The following is a 22806-nucleotide window of genomic DNA, read 5'->3' on the forward strand; positions in this document are numbered from 1 at the left end:
GAAACTAACATCACAAATCACAAAAAAATCCTATTGTACATGTTAAGATTTGATGTTGAAAAAAAGTTATATTTGTTATATATGTTGTTTAGAAAATGAAAAATAAAGTTTTAAAAAAAGAAATTTGAAGGAGGCAGGAAGGAAGTTTCCGTAAATTTTCAGAATTTCACTCTGTGGCCGCTCAGAGGCAGGCAATGTTTTCCCAAGCTTTCCTATCTTCTTGTTAGAGCACCACCCTGGTGTATATAACATTAAAACAACTGCAAGTTACAAAAGGGCACCTTGATTTCTCTTCAAAGAGAAATTGAAGAGAAATTAAGCTTTTAAAAGAGAGAAAAAGAGAATCGGAGGAATCAATGGCTGTATCTCAAAAACTGAATTTCTGAAAAGGAAGTTCCTTACCCCGTAACAACCCTAGAATTCATGATTTGTAAAAGAAGCCAACACTTGACGGTGACGCCCACAGAACAGCAGACAGCAAGTAAGGTGGGAATGAGGGTCAGCCACCTTTCAGAGATGAGGGTCACCTACTTTTCAGGAGGTCTGAGGACAAGGGAAATGAGAGGCGGAGCAGGAAATTCTAACACACCTGGGTGCAAAAGCTTTATTTTTTGCTCCAGAGGGTGGAGAGTACACCACGTCTGAGAGACCAGCCGACAGAGGCTTAATTTATCAAGTCAAACGCGAAAGCTCAAGCCCACTCCAAGTGGCAGCTTTAAACACAGAGTTCTCTCCTCCACCCCAATTTCCCACGTGTTTGTGTTGTTGAATCAGTGATGAGGAAATACATTCTGCACGTGCCCAATGAACATAAACAATCCTTTGTACATTTGCAACAGCAAATCCAGGCTATACAGGTCCTGGGGCTCAGCTCTGCTTAACCCCAGGTCAAGGTTTTTTTCGTGCACACAAAACATTTGGAGGGGGAAAAAAGATATTAGAAACAAATTGTCTCCCGTCTAAAGTTCCAGACCAGAAAGTTTTCATGCTACAATGAAAAAAAACAAATGACTGTGATATGGCATGCATGGCTAGGCTGGAAGATGAGAGAGAAAGAAAGAATGAATACCAGAAAGGCAGAATTTCCCCCCACTCACTTGTGATATCATAAACAACAACTGCAACAGTGGAGTCACGAATGTAGCTAGGAATCAAGCTCCTGAACCGTTCTTGACCTGCCGTGTCCCACAATTGCAACCGTACCTAACGGAAATTGGTCGAAACAAGCAAGAAAAAACAAAACACAGGGTCAACGCCGGAGCAAGAGATACCTACTTGTGATATCGTAAACTACTACAGCAGCAGCAGAGTCACGGATGTAGCTGGGAATGAGGCTACGGAAACGTTCCTGACCCGCAGTATCCCACAGCTGCAACCTGATCTGTGGGATGGGAGAAAATTAAAAAAAAGCCAAACTGCCACTAAAAATGAATAAAATTTTGATTGCTTTTTTTTTAAAAAAAGAAAAAGGCTAGGTAAAAAAATTATATAAAACTCATGCATGGAAGGAATTGCTTTAGGTAGTGAACAGAAGCAGACTGGTAGGATTTTTCCCATCGGTGAAGGAAGTTCAGAGGCCTTCCTCTATTTGAAGGGCAGGAAACTGAACGTGCCATTGCCAATGAACACAGCCAACTTGCTAATCTCCTTCAGAGGCAGTCCTTCGAAGGGTGTCCTGCCACAATTTGCTGGGATGGCTCTGAAGAGCAACCCTCGAGGAACAAGGGAGCAGCGGCTGTAAGCAATGGCTGTTAAAACAGGTAACGTGGTGATCAACATGCTTTTAACAACGAAGCCAGCCACCATGTACAGGGTACAACTCATGAAAAGCGGCACGTCAAAACACAAAATTCATGGCAAGGGTGACAGCCACTCTGGGGTGTATTCAGGAACAAAAGAAGCAATTCAGCAATAGCCCACAGAGGCCTTAGCAGGGCTTGGAAACAGAAGCTGAGTCTCACCTGTGGGTAACCACACTGCTAGAAGCTGGCCTAGTGCTACAGGTAAAATTTTGCATTTCATTACTATGAATATGTTTTGCGTATACATCTACTTGGTACAGGCAAGTTGATGTTAGCAGTACCCCCCCCCAAAAAAGTTGCAAAATGGTGGAGAGGGAGTGGATAGAATCCTACTGCACAAAAGCATAAAAAGTTTGTATGACCAGATCCTCTCTATCTTCCCCCAGGGCGGGGGACCAGCCTGAACTAACCTCAATGAGGCAGAGGGGCTGCGATAAGGAGGAGGAAATCAGGAAAAGCCCCCCACCCAATTCTTGTGCTACTGGAGCAAATCGTAGAGCTCTTGTCAGCTCAAACATGGTAGGATTCAATCCTATGTTTAGAACTGAACGTGGGAAACTCCATTCAAGTGCTAACCTCACAGTGACCTTGGGCTCTACATCTACCCATAGTTCCCATATGTGAAAACAGGAAATATTCACCAACAGTGCTGCTGTGAGAACATTGTACAATATGCTTTAAAATTAAGAAGAGGCAGCTTGTGTTTTTATTTTAATTTGGACAAACTTTCCCCAGTGAAATAGAAAAGACGCTTCTTAAATCGAAGGGAGAACAGACCCCCCGAGACCGAACAATCAACTTTACATTTCATACAAGGAAGGAACAGGATAATTCCAAAGCTTGCACTTCCCTCGACCAAGCACAGCCTACCCAGTGACAATACACTTATTTTGCATCTCTTATGATACTGAGGACATGCCCACTCACTCGATTAATTTCTAGCAAATGGGCTGGTTTACTTAAATGAGGTTGTTTTCATTATGCAAAAAAGCCAATTCACAAGAAGTTTCTGCAAAACCTCGAAGTGTTTCAATGGAAAGACAAGTCCAAAACTGAGGTTTCTGTCTTTCCTTAAAATTTATCCTGCAAGTACAACCAGCCACATATCTAAGCTCCCAAATGTACGTCAAAACCAGACATTTCCCCAAGCCCACACAGATGGGCGACAGAGTATTCTGTGAAGCTCGCCCCGACAAATCCTGGCTACTCTTGAATTTGGATCATTCCGAGTCTCCCCTAAGGAAAATGTACTGTTCTCTGTTCTCTGTATGGTTCCTACAACCCTACTACAGTCTGGTTACTTATGAAACTCTTACTCACTGTGCGATCCTCCAAGTACATGGTTTTCGATAAGAAGTCAATGCCAATCGTTGCCTGCAAAACAAAAGTTTCATGGGTGAGCAAGTATGTACAACCATTCTCATGGGACACCGGTGTTCCCAAGAACGTAAAGACCTATCCCACCATCGGTTCAGCTTAGGTGCTCTGGAAATTGGGTCCCATTGATCTTGGACACAACACTAGATCCAGTGCTGCCACTGATTGGTGAAGCACAGAAAAAATTTTGCTCTGTTCTCAAATTCATAATATGCTGGGTATCTATAAATCTACATGTGTGCTACCATGACTTGAATATGAAATTTCTCTTCTACCAGGTACCAGAAGAATTAAAAACCACAAAACTGAATTTCAAGATCAAGCTTCTAGAGCAGACCTCACGGTTGCAGAGGAAAGCACCATCTCCTCCCATACTACCCAGCCTGCCCGTTAAGATCTGCCTCTCAAGCCCTGCTCTCTGTGCCCCCCCCCCCCTTTAGAGGTGAAGCATGCAGTGACTAGAGAGACGGCATTTTCTGGGGTAGCGCCTTGCCTTTGGAATGCCCTCCCCCTTGAGCTGGCTCGCCTGGCGCCTACTTTACTAGGTGCCAAGTCAAAGCATAAGTTTTTATCCAGGCTTTGGGGGAAGGGAGGGGCTTATCTTATTAGCACTTTAATTAATCTGCTACTGTGGCATGACAGTTTTTATGCTGCTTGTGTCCAGTGGCTTGTTTTTGATGGCTTTTTAAAAATAAGGTGATGTTCTTAATTTTAGGCTGCCTCAAGAAGGAAACCTCCTACTTAAAGTTTTAAGAATAAAGGGTTCCCAAAGACTAATGGATCACATATCTCAGTTCTAGCCTGCCTTCATGACTTCAATCATCATCATCATCATCATCTCTAAATTTCAATGTGGCCAAATCTGTGAATACTAAAATTTGAAGAACGGAGCCAAGAACAGACAGGACAGATTTTTTTTACAAATGTGGATAAAAATTTGCATAAAATTTTTTGCATAAAAATCTGAAAAACAACAACAAAAAAACATTGTGGGGTTTAAGAATGCTACCGTCTGGATTAGGGAACTTCCGAAGCGGCACCCTCAGGTGCCACGATGCCTGCAAATGTATTTCCTGGTGCCGCTGGCTTCCCCAAGCCTTGACTTCCTGATGCCTTCTGTGCTCTGTCTTTATCCCTTTTTCAAAATCCTTCTTTGAATGTCTTGGCCTCATTCATACTCCATCCCCTTCTAGTCTTGGCTTTGTCACCCTCGCATTCCTTCCCTCTGTTTGTCTGTAACTACTACCCCACACCATTTCTCTGACTGGCTTCGAGGTGTGCCAAGGACGGTGGGAAGATGGAGAAGCTGTGGTGACGCCAATGGGGCTGATGGGAGAGGGGCAAGTTCCAGCCGTCTCCTGTGAAGTGCAGGCACTACCTGTGGTATGAAGGCTTACAGCTACCTGAGCTTGCCTCTGTTTGTCTTCATTCGGGGAGTGTGTTTGCTCAAAACTACTTTGCCACAACCACAGCTCCACCACCAACAGAAATAGCACAAGAGACACCCTCATTATGAGAAGAACCAAGGAAAGAGGAGAACAAAAAATTACTTTCCCCGAATCTCAGGAATTCTATTTCCACCTCCTAGCACCTCCCATATCCAGAGTATCTTTGCACACGCTCCCCAAATAACATCCCTTGTACAAAGTACTGCTTTAACTGGATTTTCCCATCAGAGTCTTCAACTTCACAAAGGTGACTAAGAGATGGTAAGGTAATCCCCTACAACTTATTTCAACTGAATCTATATTACTAGCAATCTCTGGCAATTACAGATTAGATTAATTAACATTAGATTAATGTTTTCGTGGTTCCCTATGAAAACTGAAGTCTCCTTTTGTTTCTCTGAACATTTCACTTAACTGAAATTTTTAAAAAACACAATGTACAGCGAAGGCTGAGGGTCACCTGTGCCAGCCTTTTTGTGGAGGCATGCTCTACCCTCCCAAAATTTCAGAAGATCCCACAGGCTCGACTAGATCTAGATTGTGCACATTACTTTATTTAGGGATCTCAGAGCAGATCCTACATAAATTTAGACAACGTGACCTTCAGGTCATGAATGGCAATCCAACATTTCATTAGAAAAGATACCCCGTCCACAGTCAAAGCTCAATGCGCTGGCAAAATCTCAGCCATACAAATATTCCCCTGGGGCCAGTCAGTCGGTATCTGCACAAGTAGATGGATATTCTGCAAAAGAGAAAGGGGAACAAGGTTCCTTCCTTAAGTGGTCGTCTGACCCCCTTCCTTTTGGACTGCACCAGGGGCCAGCCATTCCGGAGGAAGGAAAAAGAGAATGCAAGGCCCTATCTTACGGCCTGCCTTTACCAATGTGTATGTGTTATATGTGTTCGCTAGCTGATTCTTTTGGGAAAGGTGTGATATAAATATAAAACAGTCACACTTTCTTCTATGCCGCCCTGGGCACTGAAGTTCAGCCAAAGGGTTTAACAGAATTCTTTGCAAACTCACTAATCTACAAACGGTTAACTAGAATAACCACATGCAGGTTGGGGTTTTTTTGCACAGGTATGCTTTCAGGCTGCTGATCCGGTAGACAAGCAGGTAAGCAAAGTGGATATTTGACTGCTGCCAGGAGTCAGGGGTCTTGGCCACTGTAATGTTCCTCTCATATGTTCAAATTAACCCATTTTCCAAGGTTTTGTTACTTTTTTTCAATGACAGCCATATGCAAAACTCTCTGCTCAACACCAAGCTGCAGGAATCAATCTTCACTAAACTGCCCCTTTTCAGGGCTTCCATGTACCCCTCTGCCTCCCTCTAAGGTGTCCCATTTTGCTAGGATTACACATGCAGAGTGGAAAACCTTTTTGCAGAATTACCAAGAGTTTTGGCTCTGCATGGTTTCATTTTGCATGCCAAAGCCTGTCAAGTTAGCAGAATGAGCCATTTTTGGCACAAGGTATGTCTGCGCAAGCTTGGGGACATGTTAGAGAGTACACAAATATCACCATGAAAAAGCCCGGCACATCTTGAAAGTTCTTACCATGGTACTAAAGGCTCCATATCCATGAGACACTGTCTATTCCCGGTGTGTGCCATTTCATCTCCTTCAGCTTTTCCGACACTCAGTAGGAAATGCTGCACTGATTTGCAAGTCTGCACCACTGCTACTTTCCTGAAGCGGGCTGATTAATAACTGGTGGGCAACTGCTGAATTCCTACGAAGCAACTAGCAAGCACGCAAACAAATCCTGGCACAGCCCGTTTCAAATACAAGCTTTCTCATTGTTCCAGCACCTAACAATATGCAGGTAACCAAAAAGGCAGAAAGCAAAATTTGCTTTCGTTTTCTGAGCCATCTCCTTTTCCACTATCAACACCTGAACAGGCGTAGCTTTTTAAGTAGAAGGAAGAGCTGGTACAGAAAGAACATCCTCAGGGAAAGCAGCAAGCAAAATCCTATTCCTGTCATTGGATAAGTGCTCCAAATCCCTTCCCCTCAACAATTCAGATAGCAGATGACAGTTCTCAGTGGGACGCCCACTCCAAGTAAACAGCAGCTCCAAGCCCTTCCACCATGCAGGGGCATTACCTGGACAAGAACAAGAGCCACTGACTGTACCCAATTTAGTCGATGACTGAAGATGGTGTCTGAAGAAGGGAGCTCTGGCTCTTAAAAGACTGAAAAATCTTGTTGGTCTCTCAGATGCCACTGGACTGCAAAGCAGCAGGGAAAGGGGCAGTTTAAATGGCCATTTCCCCGCCGCCTGGAGCAGTGGGGAAATGGCCATTTAAACTTTTCCTGCCTCTTGCAAGTGACGGGGCCCTTTAAACGGCCCAAAGCCCACAAACCCCAGCCCCCTACACCCCCCTGTCCCAGCCCCCCACTAACCTTGGCTCTGCTGCTGGGGTGGTGGAGTCTGTGGCCTTGCTAACCTTGGCTCTGCTGCTGTGGCAGTGGTTCTGGCCTTCTCTACTGCCCTGCGGGCCTGCAGCCTCCTCCCCCTCCTCCAGGAATGGGCGGGAAGGGCGTTTTTGGCCTCCGCTGCTGCACGGGCCCACAGGGTGGCAGAGGAGGCCAAAAAGGGCCTTCTCACCCCTCAAATAGTCACCGTGGGCCCGCAGGGCAGCAGAGGCCGAAAACGCCCTTCTCGCCCCTCAAATGGCCGCTGCTGTGGCCATTTGAGGGGCAGGAAGGGCCTTTCTGGCCTCCTCTGCCTTTAAATTATCAAATGCCCCTTTCCCTGCCACTGCTAAGCAGACGGAAAGGGGCATTTAAACCCCACAAACTGGTTCGTGAACTTGCCCCAGTTCATGGGGGTTCCTGGTTCGTGAAAAGCCACGAACCCCATGGTTTGGTTTTTTTGCGGTTCGTGCCCATGCCTAATTGGATCCTTGCTAATGCTATGACTTTGTAATCTTGTATTTATTTACCCTATGACATTGCTTATGGAAATGTCCTTGATTCTGACTGTACTAATCTCACACTATGTAATCTATAAATGACACAAATAAAATAAATAAAATAAAAATAAATAAAGGCCTTTCTATGCAAAATTCAGGTGATCTGACTGTAATTCCTCCCCTTCCCCGCCCCCTGGCAACGAGTTTCCTTCATGCAGTCTTTTCCCCTTCTCCTTTGGCAGAAAGGACACACCATCTTACTCACAGTGTCTGCACAGCACCTGAGCATGTGTCATAAAAGCATAAGGCACTGTAACACTTCAGCCAGACCGACACTAAAGACAATTAAACTGGCCTTACAATGAACTGTGCAGCAGATACGCCTCTCTTCCCACTCAGCAGTTCTTCTCTCCCCTCACCTGCTATAGCAGGTTCGTTTTGGCGTGCTCATAACCACTCTTCCGTTTCCTCTCATCAATATAAAGGGAGGGAGCCCCCCCATCAAGAACTCTAACCCTGCTGCACTTCACTAGCAAGCAGACGGAGAAAAAGCAAGGGAGAAGCAGCTCACGTGACTAGCTGCACTGTGATTCTAAACTCAGGGCAAGACTGGAAACAGTGGCTGGTGTTAGTGGGGGTGGGGGTGGGGGGAGATCTGCTACTTGTCCCATGTGAATAGCATACTGGAAGAGAGCATAGCTGATTCAGAAACGCCCCCCCCCGCCCCCTCCACTTGCCATGTTATGCTTTTGAGTTATTTGCTTGGTTTGTTACATTAGACTTCCCTTCCGTGGAGACAGCCATGTTATGATAAAGTGCTGGGGGAGGAGGGGTCAGAGTTCCAGGTAAAAACTAGGGCACATACTCAGAGAAAAAACAAACTGAAAGAGAACCAGGAGAAAGGCAGATGATTACATAAAAACTGCTTTAATGACTCGGTAATTACAGCAGGCAGAAATGGAAAGGATGTTTGCTCCGCTGGGAAGCCGGAGGCACATTTGAGTTGTCCCGCTCTGCAGAGGCTTCGTTAATTCTGCTGACCCAACAGGAATTTTTATTGGTCCATTAGGCCAAATGATGCTGAGGTTGGAGAGAGACCCATTCATAACCGCAAGGATACAGAATCTTCACACAGAATTTTAAAACAAAGAAAAGCATTTCAGCTGGTGTACAAAAGAGAGGAAGTCTCTTCGCTGGAGTTGAAGTCCTGGAACCGAGCAGTTCAATGCCACAGGGTTTAGCGAGGGTCACTCATTCACTTGGCTTTAAAAGGGGATTAGACAAATTTACGGAGAACTAGTTCCAGCAACAGCTTTGTCCCTTGATGACTAAATGGAAATTCCATGTTCAGAGGCAGCAGCTCTCTGAAAACCTGTGCTGAGAGGCAAGAAACAGTGGGTTCTGTTGGCCTTCTAGGGCACCTGGTTGGCCACTACGTGAAAGAGGATGCTGGACTACATGGATCAGTGGCCTGATCCACAAGGGCTGCTCAAAAGGTTTAGAGAAAGAAAGGTTCGACTGTATGTGACTAGACCAGCATGCCAAAGACCTTCGTGCATTTGGTTAAGTGGCCTGACAGGAGCTCGGGATTGCTGGTGTCTTACTTTACCCAACAGGTGCCTAAAATAAATTGAGTCCCACATAATAGGAGTTATTTCCTCACCAAGCGTGTCAATCTCAACAGCGAGCACACAGAGGCACATCCCCGGAGCCTGTAACTCGGAAACACTTGCCAGAATCAGAGTCGTTTTCAAGCATTACAAGCTATTTCTATTTTGACAGATTTTTGGTGGCCATAGTTTTATCTGCAGGCTTTTTAAAAGGCTTTTAAGGCTGTAATTACTACCCTTGAGCCTTTCAAATGAAGAGGCTGCAGATCTAAAATCTAGACACGCCGGCAGAATTAGCGCTCTCAAGCATTAACCAATTTCTTAGGAAGCCGCTCTTCTTCATCACAGTAAAGTCCCATGACTTAGCTTTGCAGTGACAATTCCTTAAAGACTGACGTATGGATATAGGCAAATGGTTTCCAAGTTTAGATCCTATTAAAAAACAGTGACTTTTTTTGCATTCCGGACCACCTAAGTTCCCTTCCGTTTAATAAAACGGCATGCTCCCGTTCTTTTCAGGGACTGGCAAGGCAGGCCGTCCTAAAGGCAGGTCTGCTTCAGTTAATGAATTCAGATGACAAAGATTCTACATAACAAAGGTTTGAGAGGGGCTGTGCTATGTGACTAGACCTGTGCAACTCGAGCCTTACAGTTTACAACTTAGGCGCATCAGCTTTGCCATAACTGGCCTCCTTTCTTCCCCTAATACATTCACTCAGTGAGAGGTGACAACTCCCTGCTCTGGCCAACAAAAGTTTCCTCCTAAAGCACAACTACACAATTAAAAAGCGAAAGCAACTAGTGAAGTCTAAATCCCCACTCTTGGATACATTCAAAGTTAACTCGCAAAAAAAGCAATTTCATAGAATAACAGGGTTGGAAGGGACCACCAGGGTCATCTAGTCCAACCCCCAGCACAATGCAGGAAATTCACAACTACCAATTTATTTTGAAATCATCTACTGCGGGGTTTGGGGGCATTGTTTGTTTTTGGGAATTACTATCAGTGAGCAGTGCATACACAATAACCTTTTAAAGCACAATTTGCTTTCTAGCAGACACAAGTCCATTTCTTCATAACTGTAAAGTCATGAGGTGTGAGACTTAGGTGGCCCTGAGAAATATACCCATGGTCTCTCTTATGCCCCCTCCTCCATAAGCAGGCCCTTCCTAATTCAGTCATCAGTTTGTTGAACGGACAGGGTCAAAGAAGGAGAAACGTGCCAGCAGTAGCACCTTTCAAGAGAGAAGCCCTGGCCTACCATTTTCTCTGCTTATCCAGTCACCCAAGGTGACATACTTGAGCCCAGCATGCCTAAGACCTCTCTGCAGCTCTGTCACCACGCCAGGTTCATGGAGTATATCTTATTTCCCAACACAGCCAGTTACATTAAGTCCATCTTGCTGTACTCCCAAGTGTCATCACAGCTTTCCATATGCCAGCGCACTTCAGTCATACTTCAAGATCTTCTGAACTGCCTTTCATATTTGCCCCACTTCCCCAATTATGCCTGTCAGTCTTTGGGACCAGCTTACGTCATTGGATGATAGCCCCAGCAAAAAAGAAAAGAAAAGAGGCTAGAACGGGTGAGTGAAGACAGCGGCTCCAGGAAGCCATTGGGTCCCACCAGAACTTGATTATCATTGGAGGAGAATCCCTCTGCAACCATAGCACTGCTACATGGATGCTCTAGCTATTAAGGAGGCCATTTGACCAACGCCTTCAATGAGAATGAATTTCAAGGTCTTACCTGGTAGGTGTTGTCAAAACTGTCATACATGAACCTGGTGATCAGCGAGGTCTTCCCCACTGAAAGAAAAAAAAATCAAGAGCTTAAAACAACGCAACCTAAGATAAATTCTAGGTGTGTCAACTGGAAGTTCTAGCAATAAGTTCCATACAACTGGAGGAGGAGCCAACTGACCAGTGTTCGAATTATGAAGCATCTTGGGAGCTAGGGCTAACTGCCAGTTTAACAATGTTCACATTTACAGGAATTTAAGCTAAAGGCACCGAGACGTGGACTATTATTACCATCGTTGAATCCATTTAATGCTTCCTCTCCATTAGTTCATTGCCAACACTTCACTGCTTCGGCATAATGAACCTGCAAAAGGTTTCCATCTTGCCACTGCCCTTCACTTCCCTCGGCATTTTTACGGCGCTGCTTAACCAACATGTTCTTAGGGCGGCTTATAAAAGGATTCAATATTCAATCTCTCTTTTCCTTTTTGTACAATACTAGAAACCCACCTAGCATCGTGCAGTGATGTGGGGTGGGCAATTTTGATAGACTCTGCCAATAAGCTTGTGTTACCACATCCCTCTATCACTGCTTGAGAGTCACACCTTGCAAGGAGAACTCTTGATTACACCCATGTCAATGAATTTCTGAAGACGCTGGTCCATTAGGATGTTTGTATTTATATATTTGATTGGTTTAAATATTATTGATATATTTGTATTTTAAACACCACTTTAATGTTTGAAATGTTTTTGTTTTAATGTTTGCTGCCTTTGGGACACTAAGTTGGGTGGAAAGGTGGCATGGAAATGTGCAAAACAGAAATAATGGTTTTAAAGTAGTATGACTGCCGTTCAAATAACCCCTAGTCTTCTTCACAGCACCGTCGGAGAGAAGAACTGGCAATTTACCCAGCTGGCCTCTGTCATTAAAACTGCTGGCATATCCGGCCAGAGTACACATCAATCTCATTGATTTCGCTGGTTGTTTATTCTTATTTACCAACAACAGAAAACTAGATACTGGACAATAAGAAAACAGACAGCAAATGCACTCGACTCCACGGTGTAACTTGATGAACGAGGCTAAAGCATCAGGAGTGGCAAAAGGAGGAGGCGGAAAAGAGACTCTAAAACAACAGCGAAGAACCCCAGTTTGGAGAGATCTTACTCTTGCATCCCGCCTCCCAATGACTTCCTGGACGTATGAATAGGAAGTCATCAAAATGCTACTGTTATCTATCCCACATCTGCAGCAGGGCTTTAATTTCAGACTGAAAGCCAGGGGGAAATGTCTAAAATGACGGGCCCTAGACGCCAGGGGTCATTTAAACTACCTACTCATTGCAGCACTTCAACCACATTGCATCTGAGTTTTCAAGGTTTTGATCTGCAAGAGGCATCAAGCTGGTTTGAACCAACGTAATGGTCATCTGTAGGCTCCATAGGGGATGAAGGATTTCTCTCGTGACCTCACCAGGACAGCCTCGGCACTCTTGCTGTTTTAACTCCATGGTTACTATTAACATGCCGGCTCGCAAAGCACACTTTGCTGAGATTATGAGACTCAACAATAGCCACTTCCCACTGTGCTTATAATTACAGAGAAGCAGTGGGCCCCACTCTCAACACGTACAGATTCATATTATGCAAGAACTCCCACTCAGAAGTTCAAGGAGTTCTCACAGCAACGGGATTTGAGAATTCAGTTACACTTAATACATTCCTCTCCCTTCAAAACATTCCACCCTTTGTTACAGGATACCAGCAAGTAGGGAAAACAAATAATAAACTCTGTACCCACCTTACCATGATTATGCTCACGGCGCTTGTAAAGGCGAATAGAGTTCTATAACAATATTGTATTCTGTCGCACTTTCTGCCTTGATTCACTAGAACCATTACATTTACTGAGAACTCCCCTCCAACACATATGCTGACTCATGTGCCCCTGAAACCCTACGCAGTTGCCATTAAGTCCCTAAATACGGCAGAGGATCCTGGAAGCGTTCTAGGGTGCACTGACAGTTCACACCAGATTCTGGCCACCTTGAACTACATATGAACTCTAGTATACACCCAGTGCCTCATGTGCATATTGTAAGGGAAGAGGTGGCCAAGCGGACTTTGAGGAACGCTCTTCTGCACTTGTTGACCTTCTCTTTGAGGAACTTTACAGAAATCCAGCGTTCCTCAGAATACAACATGCAAAGTACTGCTCTAGTTCTTCAGAAGTATCCTTGAAGACATGCAACTGGTTTATAGTGAATCAGCCCAAAACCAGTATTGGCTACTCAGTCTGGTAGTGGCTCTCCAGGGTCTTAGAAACATAATGCTGGAAGGGACCCCCTCGAGTCATCTAGTCCAACCTTCTGCACAATGTAGGAAATTCACAGCTACCTGTTCCCCAGTGCGCCCTCACTTTATGCCCAGAGGCAAGCAAAAATCCTCCAGGATCCCCCGCCAATCTGACCAGGAGGAAAAATCCTTCCTGACCCCAAAGTGGCAATTGGCATTACCCTGGGCATATAAGAAAGGGTCACAAAAGCCTAGCACTGACTAATCCCATCATGCCATCCCTCTCCTGATCTACATACATTCATATTGAGTTACAGAATCAACATTGCTCACAGGCAGCGGTCACTCATTGCTGTCAGTTAGAGGTCATTTACCTACTATCTGGTCCTTTTACCTGGGGAGGTTGGGGATTGGGAAATAAAAAAGGGGGGGACTCAACCCCAAATAGTGAGTGAAATAGGAGGTCCAAGCTACCCATACAAAAGTGTTACAAAATTTACATATATTTATTATAGAGTGTACACATATAGATCAACTAAAAATTTAAAAAGTCTGAAGATCAGACTGCATAACAAATACATGCAATATGAAAATATTTCATGCAGTGATAGATTACCCAGTGACCAATACAAGTACATTCAGATTTAAAATATCCCATAGACAATGGATGGACTACCAAAACCAGATAGCCCAAACGTGTTTTGTCCCCTAAAGGCCTTCCTCAGTGGTCAATATAATATTGTGTAAAAAGCACATCCAGGAATATACCAGTAATATACCAATAATAATTATAAAAATTAAGAGCCAGGTGTTGCTGTCTACAACTTAAATGATGTGTAGTTACTTAAGGTTTATACATATAATAGACTCTCATGGTAACTTCCCACATATCGGAATGTTCTGCTCAATAATATTCTGGTGTAAAATATCCACTCACACTGGATGTGTGAAGACTCCATCAAAAGTTGCAATCAAATGGGGATTGGGCCTGGGACCTTTTTACACACCGAACACGTGCTTTACCACCACTCAGCCACAGTGCATCCTTTAAAGTACAACCGCCTAGTGGTTGCTTCCCACATCTAACAGTCTGCCGACCTGTCTGACTGTGCTCTGGATTCCTTGGCCAAGGGTCTTGAGGCTGTGACAGTATGGTTACGTCAGAGTCGCCTGAAATTGAATCCCTTGAAGACGGAGGTTCTGTGTCTGGGTCGTGGGGCAATGGGGTTGGGGACCTGGCTCCCAGCCCTCAGCAGGGTACAACTGAAGCCTTCGTTGATGGTGAGAAGCCTGAGTGTGACCTTGGATGCCACACTTTCAAGGGAGGCCCAGGTCACGACCATTGCCAGGTCTGCCTTTTTTCACCTTCAACAGGCCAGGCAACTGACACCCTATCTCTCACCTCAGGATCTGGCCACAGTAATCCATGCAACGGTCACCTCCAGGCTAGATTACTGCAACTCACTCTATGCTGGGCTGCCCTTGGGCCTGACTCGGAAGCTGCAGCTGGTCCAGAACACCTATTCGAGCACATATCCATCCTATGCTGTGCCAGCTGCACTGGCTTCCAGTGGAGTTCCGGATCTGGTTCAAGGTGTTAACTTTGGTGTTTAAAGCCCTCCATGGACTGGGACCAGCATACCTGCGGGACCGCCTCTCCCATTACGGCCCTTGCAGGGCGCTACACTCTGCAGATAAACAACTCCTGGTGGTTCCTGGCCCGAGGGACATCCGGCTGGCCCCAACCAGGGCCAGGGCTTTTTCTACTCTGGCCCCAGCCTGGTGGAACACTCTCCTGATGAAGATCCGGGCCCTGCGGGACCTATTACAGTTCCACAGGGCCTGAAAAATGGAGATGTTCCACCAGGCCTTTGGTTGAGGACCAACAGGTGTCCCCTTTTATCCTATCTAAGATCACTACCTCTTCTATGACTGCCCTCGGCTATGCGTTTTACCCACAGCTATGACTTACACAGGTCTTTTATTAGTATCCAAAGTAGCCTATGTATAATGGCACTGGAGTATTTTAATATAAGTTTTTAAATCTGTTTTAAAAGTTGACTATTAATTTATTGTGTTTTAATGATGATGTGAGCCGCCCTGAGCCCATTCATGGGGAGGGCGGGATATAAGTCAAACAAACAAACAAACAAACAAACAAACAAACAAACAAATAACAGCTTAAGAGCTTATCAACATCAACAGCTATACAAAACAGAAATGGGAAAAGCCATTAGTATAAAACTGTCTTTCTGAAGGCAATGCTCCCTATATGAAATTACTAGTATAGATAGACAGGAAGGTCTTTGCTCAGCACCTAAAAATGTCAACTTCAGAGCCAGGCATAAGAAGAGCTATGCTGGATCAGACCAACAAACCATTGTTGACCACACATTGACCAGATGCTCCCAAAAAGTCTACAAGCACAGCATCGAGGTCCAAGCCTCCCCCAGGTCTCAGAAGCCAGGGAGCAATTCCAAAGAACGAACACGGCTACATTCCACTTCATCTGAGTAAGAAGAGAGTTCTATGGTCAGGGGTGGCACCCCAGAGAAGGCCCTTTCTCCATAAAGAAGGGTTCTGACCAAAATCTTTTGACAGACAGGTTCTTATGAAAAAAGCAGCTCTTAAACCAAACGATTTGGTGCTAGATTAACACATTTATATACTGCTACAGCTGATATGCTCTCAAAATTATCTTAGAAATCCATGCCAGCATTCTGAATTGTGTTAAGAAGAAAGACTAAGAGACAAACTAAAGGACTAAGACAACTCCTTCCAAAAAGTTACTAGAGCTTAGATAATGGTGGTAAGATCAATGCTGTCCAAGAAGGGGCAAAGCAGATGCATCAGCAGAAGCTGGTGAGGCTACCGGACTGCAAAGCCAAAAGGCTCCACCTAAAAATTCCCTAAAGGGATCCCCCCTTAAGGAAGGAAGTAAAACCCTGTCAAGAACATGAGAAATACTATTATCCTGGGTTAATGAATGACTCAGGTTTCAAACGCGCAGGACAAGATGAGGACCACGCTCTCATTAGGTCCCTAAAACACAAACTGCAAGCTTCTGCAGCCTCAATTTGTCTCAGGGTCATGCAAGGAAAAAAGAATATGCTTAACTTCTTAACTTCCCACTCTGTTTCACTGTTCAAAATTCGGCTTCCTGTTTTATTTTAAAGGAGAAGCACACATTTTTCCCTTTAAACACTCCTCATCATTAATTCTATAAAAATCCTCAAAACTATTGAGTTGCACAACCAGGCACAGATAACTGGTTTCATCCGGAAGCGTCTGGAGCTATGTGGCCACCACCCACACAACTTGCACATATTTTTCTCATTTACAAAATGGAGCATGGTATCAAATCTGTAATTTGAGTGGGGAAATTATAGGCAGCTGAGCATATCTAATAGCAGTGTCAGTCTCTCAGCCTAAGAATGGACTGGGTTAGGACAGTTGTTTCCAACCCTTTTTAAGTCTCCTTTATAACATGAAAAAAAATTGTGGAAACCCCCGCCCCCCAACACACACACACGACAGTTGTACTATCCATTGATTCAAACAATACATAATGACAAAAGATCAAAATGGCAATGCATAAGCATACATATGGATCCAAGAATACTTTGCAATAACTCTGTAGCCCCCCAGGGTCCCTAGCCACCAGGTCGGGAACCACTGGGTTATGATTTGGACTGGGAATTTTTCAGCCACAACCCACCTATTCAACAGCCCATATTCTTCAGCTGATACCACAGTAGTCAACAAAATGAATTTTATCCTTGGCTGTTGCTCCACCCCAAACACAAGAGTTAACCTACCCGTCCACCCCCTGAACTCATTTCTCCAAATATGTTTTCTGTTCCTTTAGACATGGAATATTGTCCCACCACCTCCTTGTTCCATCTCTCAAATCCACAAAGTTATGCTAGGGAGAGCCAACCCTTCCTGCAACCCCAGGCTTCCCATCTTCTCTTGGGAGCTTTGACCAGACATGCCTCTCTTAAGCCCTGGGACTGCTGGTGCTTTGCCAATTAAGAATGTGACTGCTGTTGCTATAGCAGCATTCCCGGTGGTCAAGCTGCATTGCAGCTACGTTAACGAAACGTTGCTCAGGGCAGTGTCTAATTTTTTTCCAAAATGCTCTCTGTACACAGTGCTAGAAAATTCAGCGGACGATGTGATTCTGGATTCTCCCATTGTTCAGGAAAGTTCCCTCCTCGTCATAGTTAATCAGGCAATTTAAGCTGTAATAGATCTAAGATGCTGCTTTATTCTGACAGAAATATTCCTGTGGCTTTCTATGAAAAGCCTTACTTTAATAATGTTATCATACCGAAAAGCCTTTTTATTTTTCAGTTCAGAAATGTGATGACAAACTTGAGGGCTTAATCAGGCACTGCTTAGTTTCAGATAACCGTTTGGAGCTTGGAGACCAAGTCCTATGAGGAAAAGTTGAAGGAGCTTGGTATGTTTAGCCTGGAGAGGAGACGACTGAGAGGTGATATGGTAACCATCTTCAAGTACTTGAAGGGCTGTCAGATAGAGGATGGCACAGAGTTGTTTTCCGCTGCCCCAGAAGATCAGACCAGAACCAACGGCTTGAAATTAAATCAAAAGAGTTTTCGGCTAAACATTAGGAAGAACTTCCTCTTTTTTTTAAAGTTTTTTATTTTTCAATATCTAACATACAAAACTACAATAACAGTAACTACAAAAGACTACAATAGCACAAGGGAAGGAAAAGAAGGGAGAAAAAAGAAAAGGGGAAGGGGGGGTGGGAAAAAAGGGAAGGTAGCCTACAAACACTAAACGCTACACTTCAATGCTTTCCCTTCATACTACCAAAATAAGAAAATAGCTTAATAAAGTAGTGACGGAGTGGTTGATCATACAAATTACAAATTACAGTTCAAGTTAAATCTTTTTCCCTCCCCTGGGCCTCGGACGCAGTCCTCTCTGAGCAGCTGCCGCCGCAGCGCTCATTGCCTCCCCCCTCCCTTCAGGCTTCGGATCCTCTTCTTTTTGCTTGGTGTCTGGTCCAAATTCTGGATTTTTTTTCCACAAAATCCCTTAGCTGATCTTCCGAATTAATCTTGTAAGCTTGATCTTTATAAGTAAACCCGATTCCTTCCGGGAGTAGCCATTTGTACTTTATGTCACATTCCCTCAAAAGAGCTGCCAACTTCTTGTACTTAAATCTTCTCTTCCGAACTAAAAATGGAACGTCCCTCAATATCTTGACTTTATTTCCCAGAAAGTCCAACTCCACATTGTAAGAGTTATATAGGATACTGTCCCGGACCCTCCTAGATGAAAACTCAATAACAATCTCACGAGGCAGCTGCCGCTTCGTTACATATTTTGAAGATGCCCGACGGACTCCCAAAATGGCGCTTTTCACTTCTTTAGTTGCCCTCGCAGGTGTCACTAAAAGTTCTGAGGCAAGATCCCACAAATCCTCGTTTTCCTCCTCTTTAACGTTCTGGAGACGCAAAATGGTCTGTGTTCGCTCCACTTGCAGTCCGATCAGCTGGTTTTCCACCAGCTTCAGCTCCCTGTTCGTTGCTCTCATAAGTGACGCACTTTCCCGGGCAGACTTCTCTGCCCCCCCCCCGGCTGCTTCTTTAATGGCTTTCACATCGCTTTCAATTAAGCCCACCCTTTGATCTGTTTCATTCAGCTTGTCAACAAAGGGTTTTATGGCTTCCATAACCGCTCTTTTAACCAGTTCCTCAAGCGTCTCGCCCCTCTGCAAGGCCGCCGTAACTGACTTGCCAAGAGCAGGGCTCTGCTTTTTCGCTGCCATTTTAGGGAGGGGGGAAACCGCCAGTCTTCCGAGACTCTACGAGGGGGGAAAAATCCGAGTCTTCTGACCTTCAGACCCCACCACTCCTCACATACGCTTGTAGTAACAGAAGGGATTCGCTTACTTGCAGGCTTTCGCCTAATCCTGTTCCTTGCCGTTTTCCATGGCCCGGCAGCACACTAGGTGCCGCGCTCGTCTGCCGGCCTCCATAGGGACAAACGGGCAATTTACCCCCTGCCTCGATCTGTCAGAGGGCTCTTCCCGCCGCGCCCCGGACTCAGACTCCCTGCCTGAGAGTCTGGGGGCTAACCTTTGCAGATCAGCCGCCCAGCCAGGCGGCTCAGCCGCTTCTTCCTGGACCTGCCAAGAAGAGCGTCCGACATGGCCGTGAAAACGAAACCGAATCCCATTAGGAAGAACTTCCTGACAGTGAGAGCAGTCCCTCAGTGGAACAGGCTTCCTCAGGAGGTGGTGGGCTCTCCTTCTTTGGAGGTTTTTAAGCAGCGGCTAGATGGCCATCTGACAGCAATACTGGTTCTGTGAATCTGGGCAGATCATGTGAGGGAGGGCTGGAAGTGTTACATCAGTGCTTAGTTCTCGTGGCCCCTTCTTGCATGCCCAGAGTAATGCCGATTGCCACTTTGGGGACAGGTAGCAATTTTCTCCAGGCCAGTTTGGCTAGGGATCCTGATGGTGGTTGTTGTGGGTTTTCCGGGCTGTATTGCTGTGGTCTTGGCATTGTAGTTCCTGATGTGACACTGAGAGATCTCTGTCTTTCGGTGCTACACCTCTGAAGATGCCAGCCACAGCTGCTGGCGAAACATCAGGAACTACAATGCCAAGACCACGGCAATACAGCCTGGAAAACCCACAACAACCATCGTTCTCCGGCCGTGAAAGCCTTCGACAATACATCGATCCTGATGGTGTTTTGCCATATTCTGGGCATGGAGAAGGGGTCACTGGGATGTGTGGAGAGGGTAGCTGTAAATTTCCTGCACTGTGCAGGGGGTTGGACTAGATGACCCTGGAGGTCCGTTCCAACCCCGTGATTCTATATTTCAGTCCCTTGGATGCACACAGGAAGTGGGAGGAAGGCTCTCTTTCCCATCTGGGGATAGAATACTACCAAGCTACTCTGTTTTAGATCTCTAGACTGCCCTATCCAGGTAGGTTATAATGTCTCCTCATTTTTAACCTAATGACTGCTCCGAAGTGGGTTAGGGTGAAAAAGCCCACCCAAAACCGCACATGCAATGCCAAATAAGCCTAAGCTCAAATAGCCCATTTGCGGGCACACTCAGAATTAGAATAAACCTGACACTCAAACGAATGCTCAGGAACAGTTATTAAGTGTACTGCGTGTTTATCCCTCCACTCCTCCAAAGATTTAAGGGATTGCCTAATTTGTTCCAAGTGATCGTGTGGCCTTTCCCCCAAAGCAATCCAAAAAGCTTCAAGACTGAACACAGATCCAAACCCAGGTGGCCCTGATCCATGTTTAACATTCCGTGCACTCCATCACACTGGCTCTCTCAATGCAGGCATTCATAGCTCACTCGGCTGTGAGTTTAGCCGAGGTTCAATGCAGAAATTTAAATCTACTTTGCTGAAATTTTCAAACCAGAGCTTCGACTGTCATCAGACCTTCTGAGCGAAAAGATATTGTTTGTTTGCCAGCTTGAAAAAGGTTCCATTGCACAGCATACTGGAGAGCCAGCCACTCCACAGCCTGACACTAATGAAAGTGGTTAGCAAGAAGCCTCTACAATTCCTCTCTGCCGTTCCTAACGGATGATGCTTCCACATCTGCAAGAGGTATTTTTACTGTAATGAGGCACAAGGGAAAATTGATAGGAACTTGAGATGGAAGAGACCTATTAGATTATGCAAAAAAAAAAAGTTTCCATCTTATTTTTAAGACTGATTAGAAGTTGCTTGTTGCCAGGTAGTGCTTGGTACAGAGTTTTTATCACAAGTGATGAGCAAAGAAGAACGGTGATTTACTATAGTGAAGACTTTGAATAGCTTTTCCCTCTCCCCAAGAAAGTTTCCCTTCCACATAAAGCTAGACTGAAGCTTCTATGGACTTTGTAGAAAAGCTATTAATTGCACCAACTGCTGAAATGTTACGCTGAATAACATGCTGAAGAGAGTCCCGAGGCAATAGTTTAATTTGTAAGTGGCCAAACAGCAGTCTGTAGGCCAAATGTGGTCTCTAAAGTTTCATATGGCTCTACCAAAAACATTTTCAAATTGTAACAGGGACACCAAACTTTAATACTCTCTTTCTTCTGGATTCTGTATGCCGCGTGAGCTGCCCTGCTCCAACGTTCCTGTTTCCATCTTTGGTGCACTCAACACTCCAGCAGTATATAACTGGTACATACGGGAGGGAGAAGGAGGGAAGAAGTGGAGATTTAAAAGGGAGACTCCAACATGAAAGTACTGTATTAGAATTAATCAGGAACTGACAATGGGTGATCAAGGCTCAGTCTTGATTATGGGTTCTAACACTGTAGGTTCATCCTACAACTGTTAAGTCTAGCCTAGCTGGACTTGTAACTATCTCCACTCTTGTGAACGGCCACTGAGCTTATCTTCTACACAACACAACTGTCTCAGTCTGTACCTCTTGCATTTCATTGCCTTTTGACCCCACTGTTTACGCTGAATCCCTCTATGCCAACGTATGTGCATTTGCAGACCAAGGGCATTTCACTCCTTGGATGAAGCAAGCTGTGATCTACCACAGTTTATGCCACTGTAAGTGTTCCGAAGTTCCAAGAGACTTTAGTTTTTCCTGAAGGCTGGAAGAGTTGGGTGAAGACTGGAAAAAATATAGATGAAATAACCAGGCACTTGTATTCAACCATCCCTTCCAAAAAAGGGTGGAGGGGGGGGATCTAAAACTCTGTAAAGCCAGAACGCCCACACATTTCAGCCAGTCTATTTAGGAAGTGCAATTGCAAGAAAAAAGATAATACTGAGAAGTAATAATGATACACAGTGAGCCAAGGAGACATCTCAAGGTGCCCAAAAGGATTACTGTCAGGAGATGTCTTGGCAGTAAAATAACCACTTGATGCCTACAAATTACGATCCGTTGGTGGTATGGGTGGTGAGAAAGGTGCAGTTGTCGGGAGTGGTGGTTACAGACACATTCACACTAGATTCCGGCAATCAGAACGCCAACTATCACCCCACTGGAGTGCTCAGGGATGCAGGCCGATAAGCTGGCAAGCAGAAGCACGTGGGGGCACCCCAACTGCAGCTTCAGCTTGGCTCAAGAGCTGAGCTGCTCACACCAAGCGGCTGGAGCCTGAGGCTTTACAGGATCCGATGGAATCTAACTGATCCCCTTGCATCAGATGACAACGGAGCTGGTCAAGGCGGCCCCTCAAGTGATGTTCTCTTCTAGCTTGTAAGAGCTTCTAGCTCCTCTGCCTTGTATCTGTGGGGCTGCTTTCCACTGTGGAGGTGGTCGACTGCTGCCAGACAGCGCATTCCCCCAGCATGAGGACATTCCCATTCCTGCAAGACCAGTGTCTCTCAATGAGCCCAAAAGTAACTAGCACAAGAGAAATATGCCCCACAGCAGAGGTCTACAAATACAGACGGAACACTGTACTGCAGAAGCAAGACAGAGGAAACCCGCTAGAGAGTAAAGCACTTGAGTCCAGTCACCTAACTTCCACCTGACGCTAAAACAGACAAGACTTATCTGTAAGGTAAGTCGAGAAGGCGACTTTCAAGCACAGTCTACTACATACTACCCATAAGCTGTCTCTATACTTA

At 45.1% G+C, this 22806-nt stretch overlaps 1 protein-coding gene across 2 annotated transcripts in view; it reads right to left on the reverse strand.

Moving 5' to 3' along the window:
- The window catches only part of RAB6A (RAB6A, member RAS oncogene family), a 120952-nt gene that overhangs the window by 17322 nt on the left and 80824 nt on the right, over positions 1-22806 (reverse strand). Inside the window, exons 2-4 of one of the 2 annotated variants that reach the window (XM_054973243.1) lie at positions 10912-10970; positions 3123-3176; positions 1098-1203 (exon numbers count right to left, since the gene is read on the reverse strand). In XM_054973243.1, the coding sequence (XP_054829218.1) occupies positions 1098-1203; positions 3123-3176; positions 10912-10970 (219 nt within the window). Of the gene's footprint in view, positions 1-1097; positions 1204-1275; positions 1382-3122; positions 3177-10911; positions 10971-22806 lie in introns of both variants that reach the window. The other variant, XM_054973242.1, reaches the window with a different exon arrangement.

This window comes from Eublepharis macularius, chromosome 3, assembly GCF_028583425.1.
Source record: "Eublepharis macularius isolate TG4126 chromosome 3, MPM_Emac_v1.0, whole genome shotgun sequence".
NCBI lineage: Eukaryota > Metazoa > Chordata > Lepidosauria > Squamata > Eublepharidae > Eublepharis > Eublepharis macularius.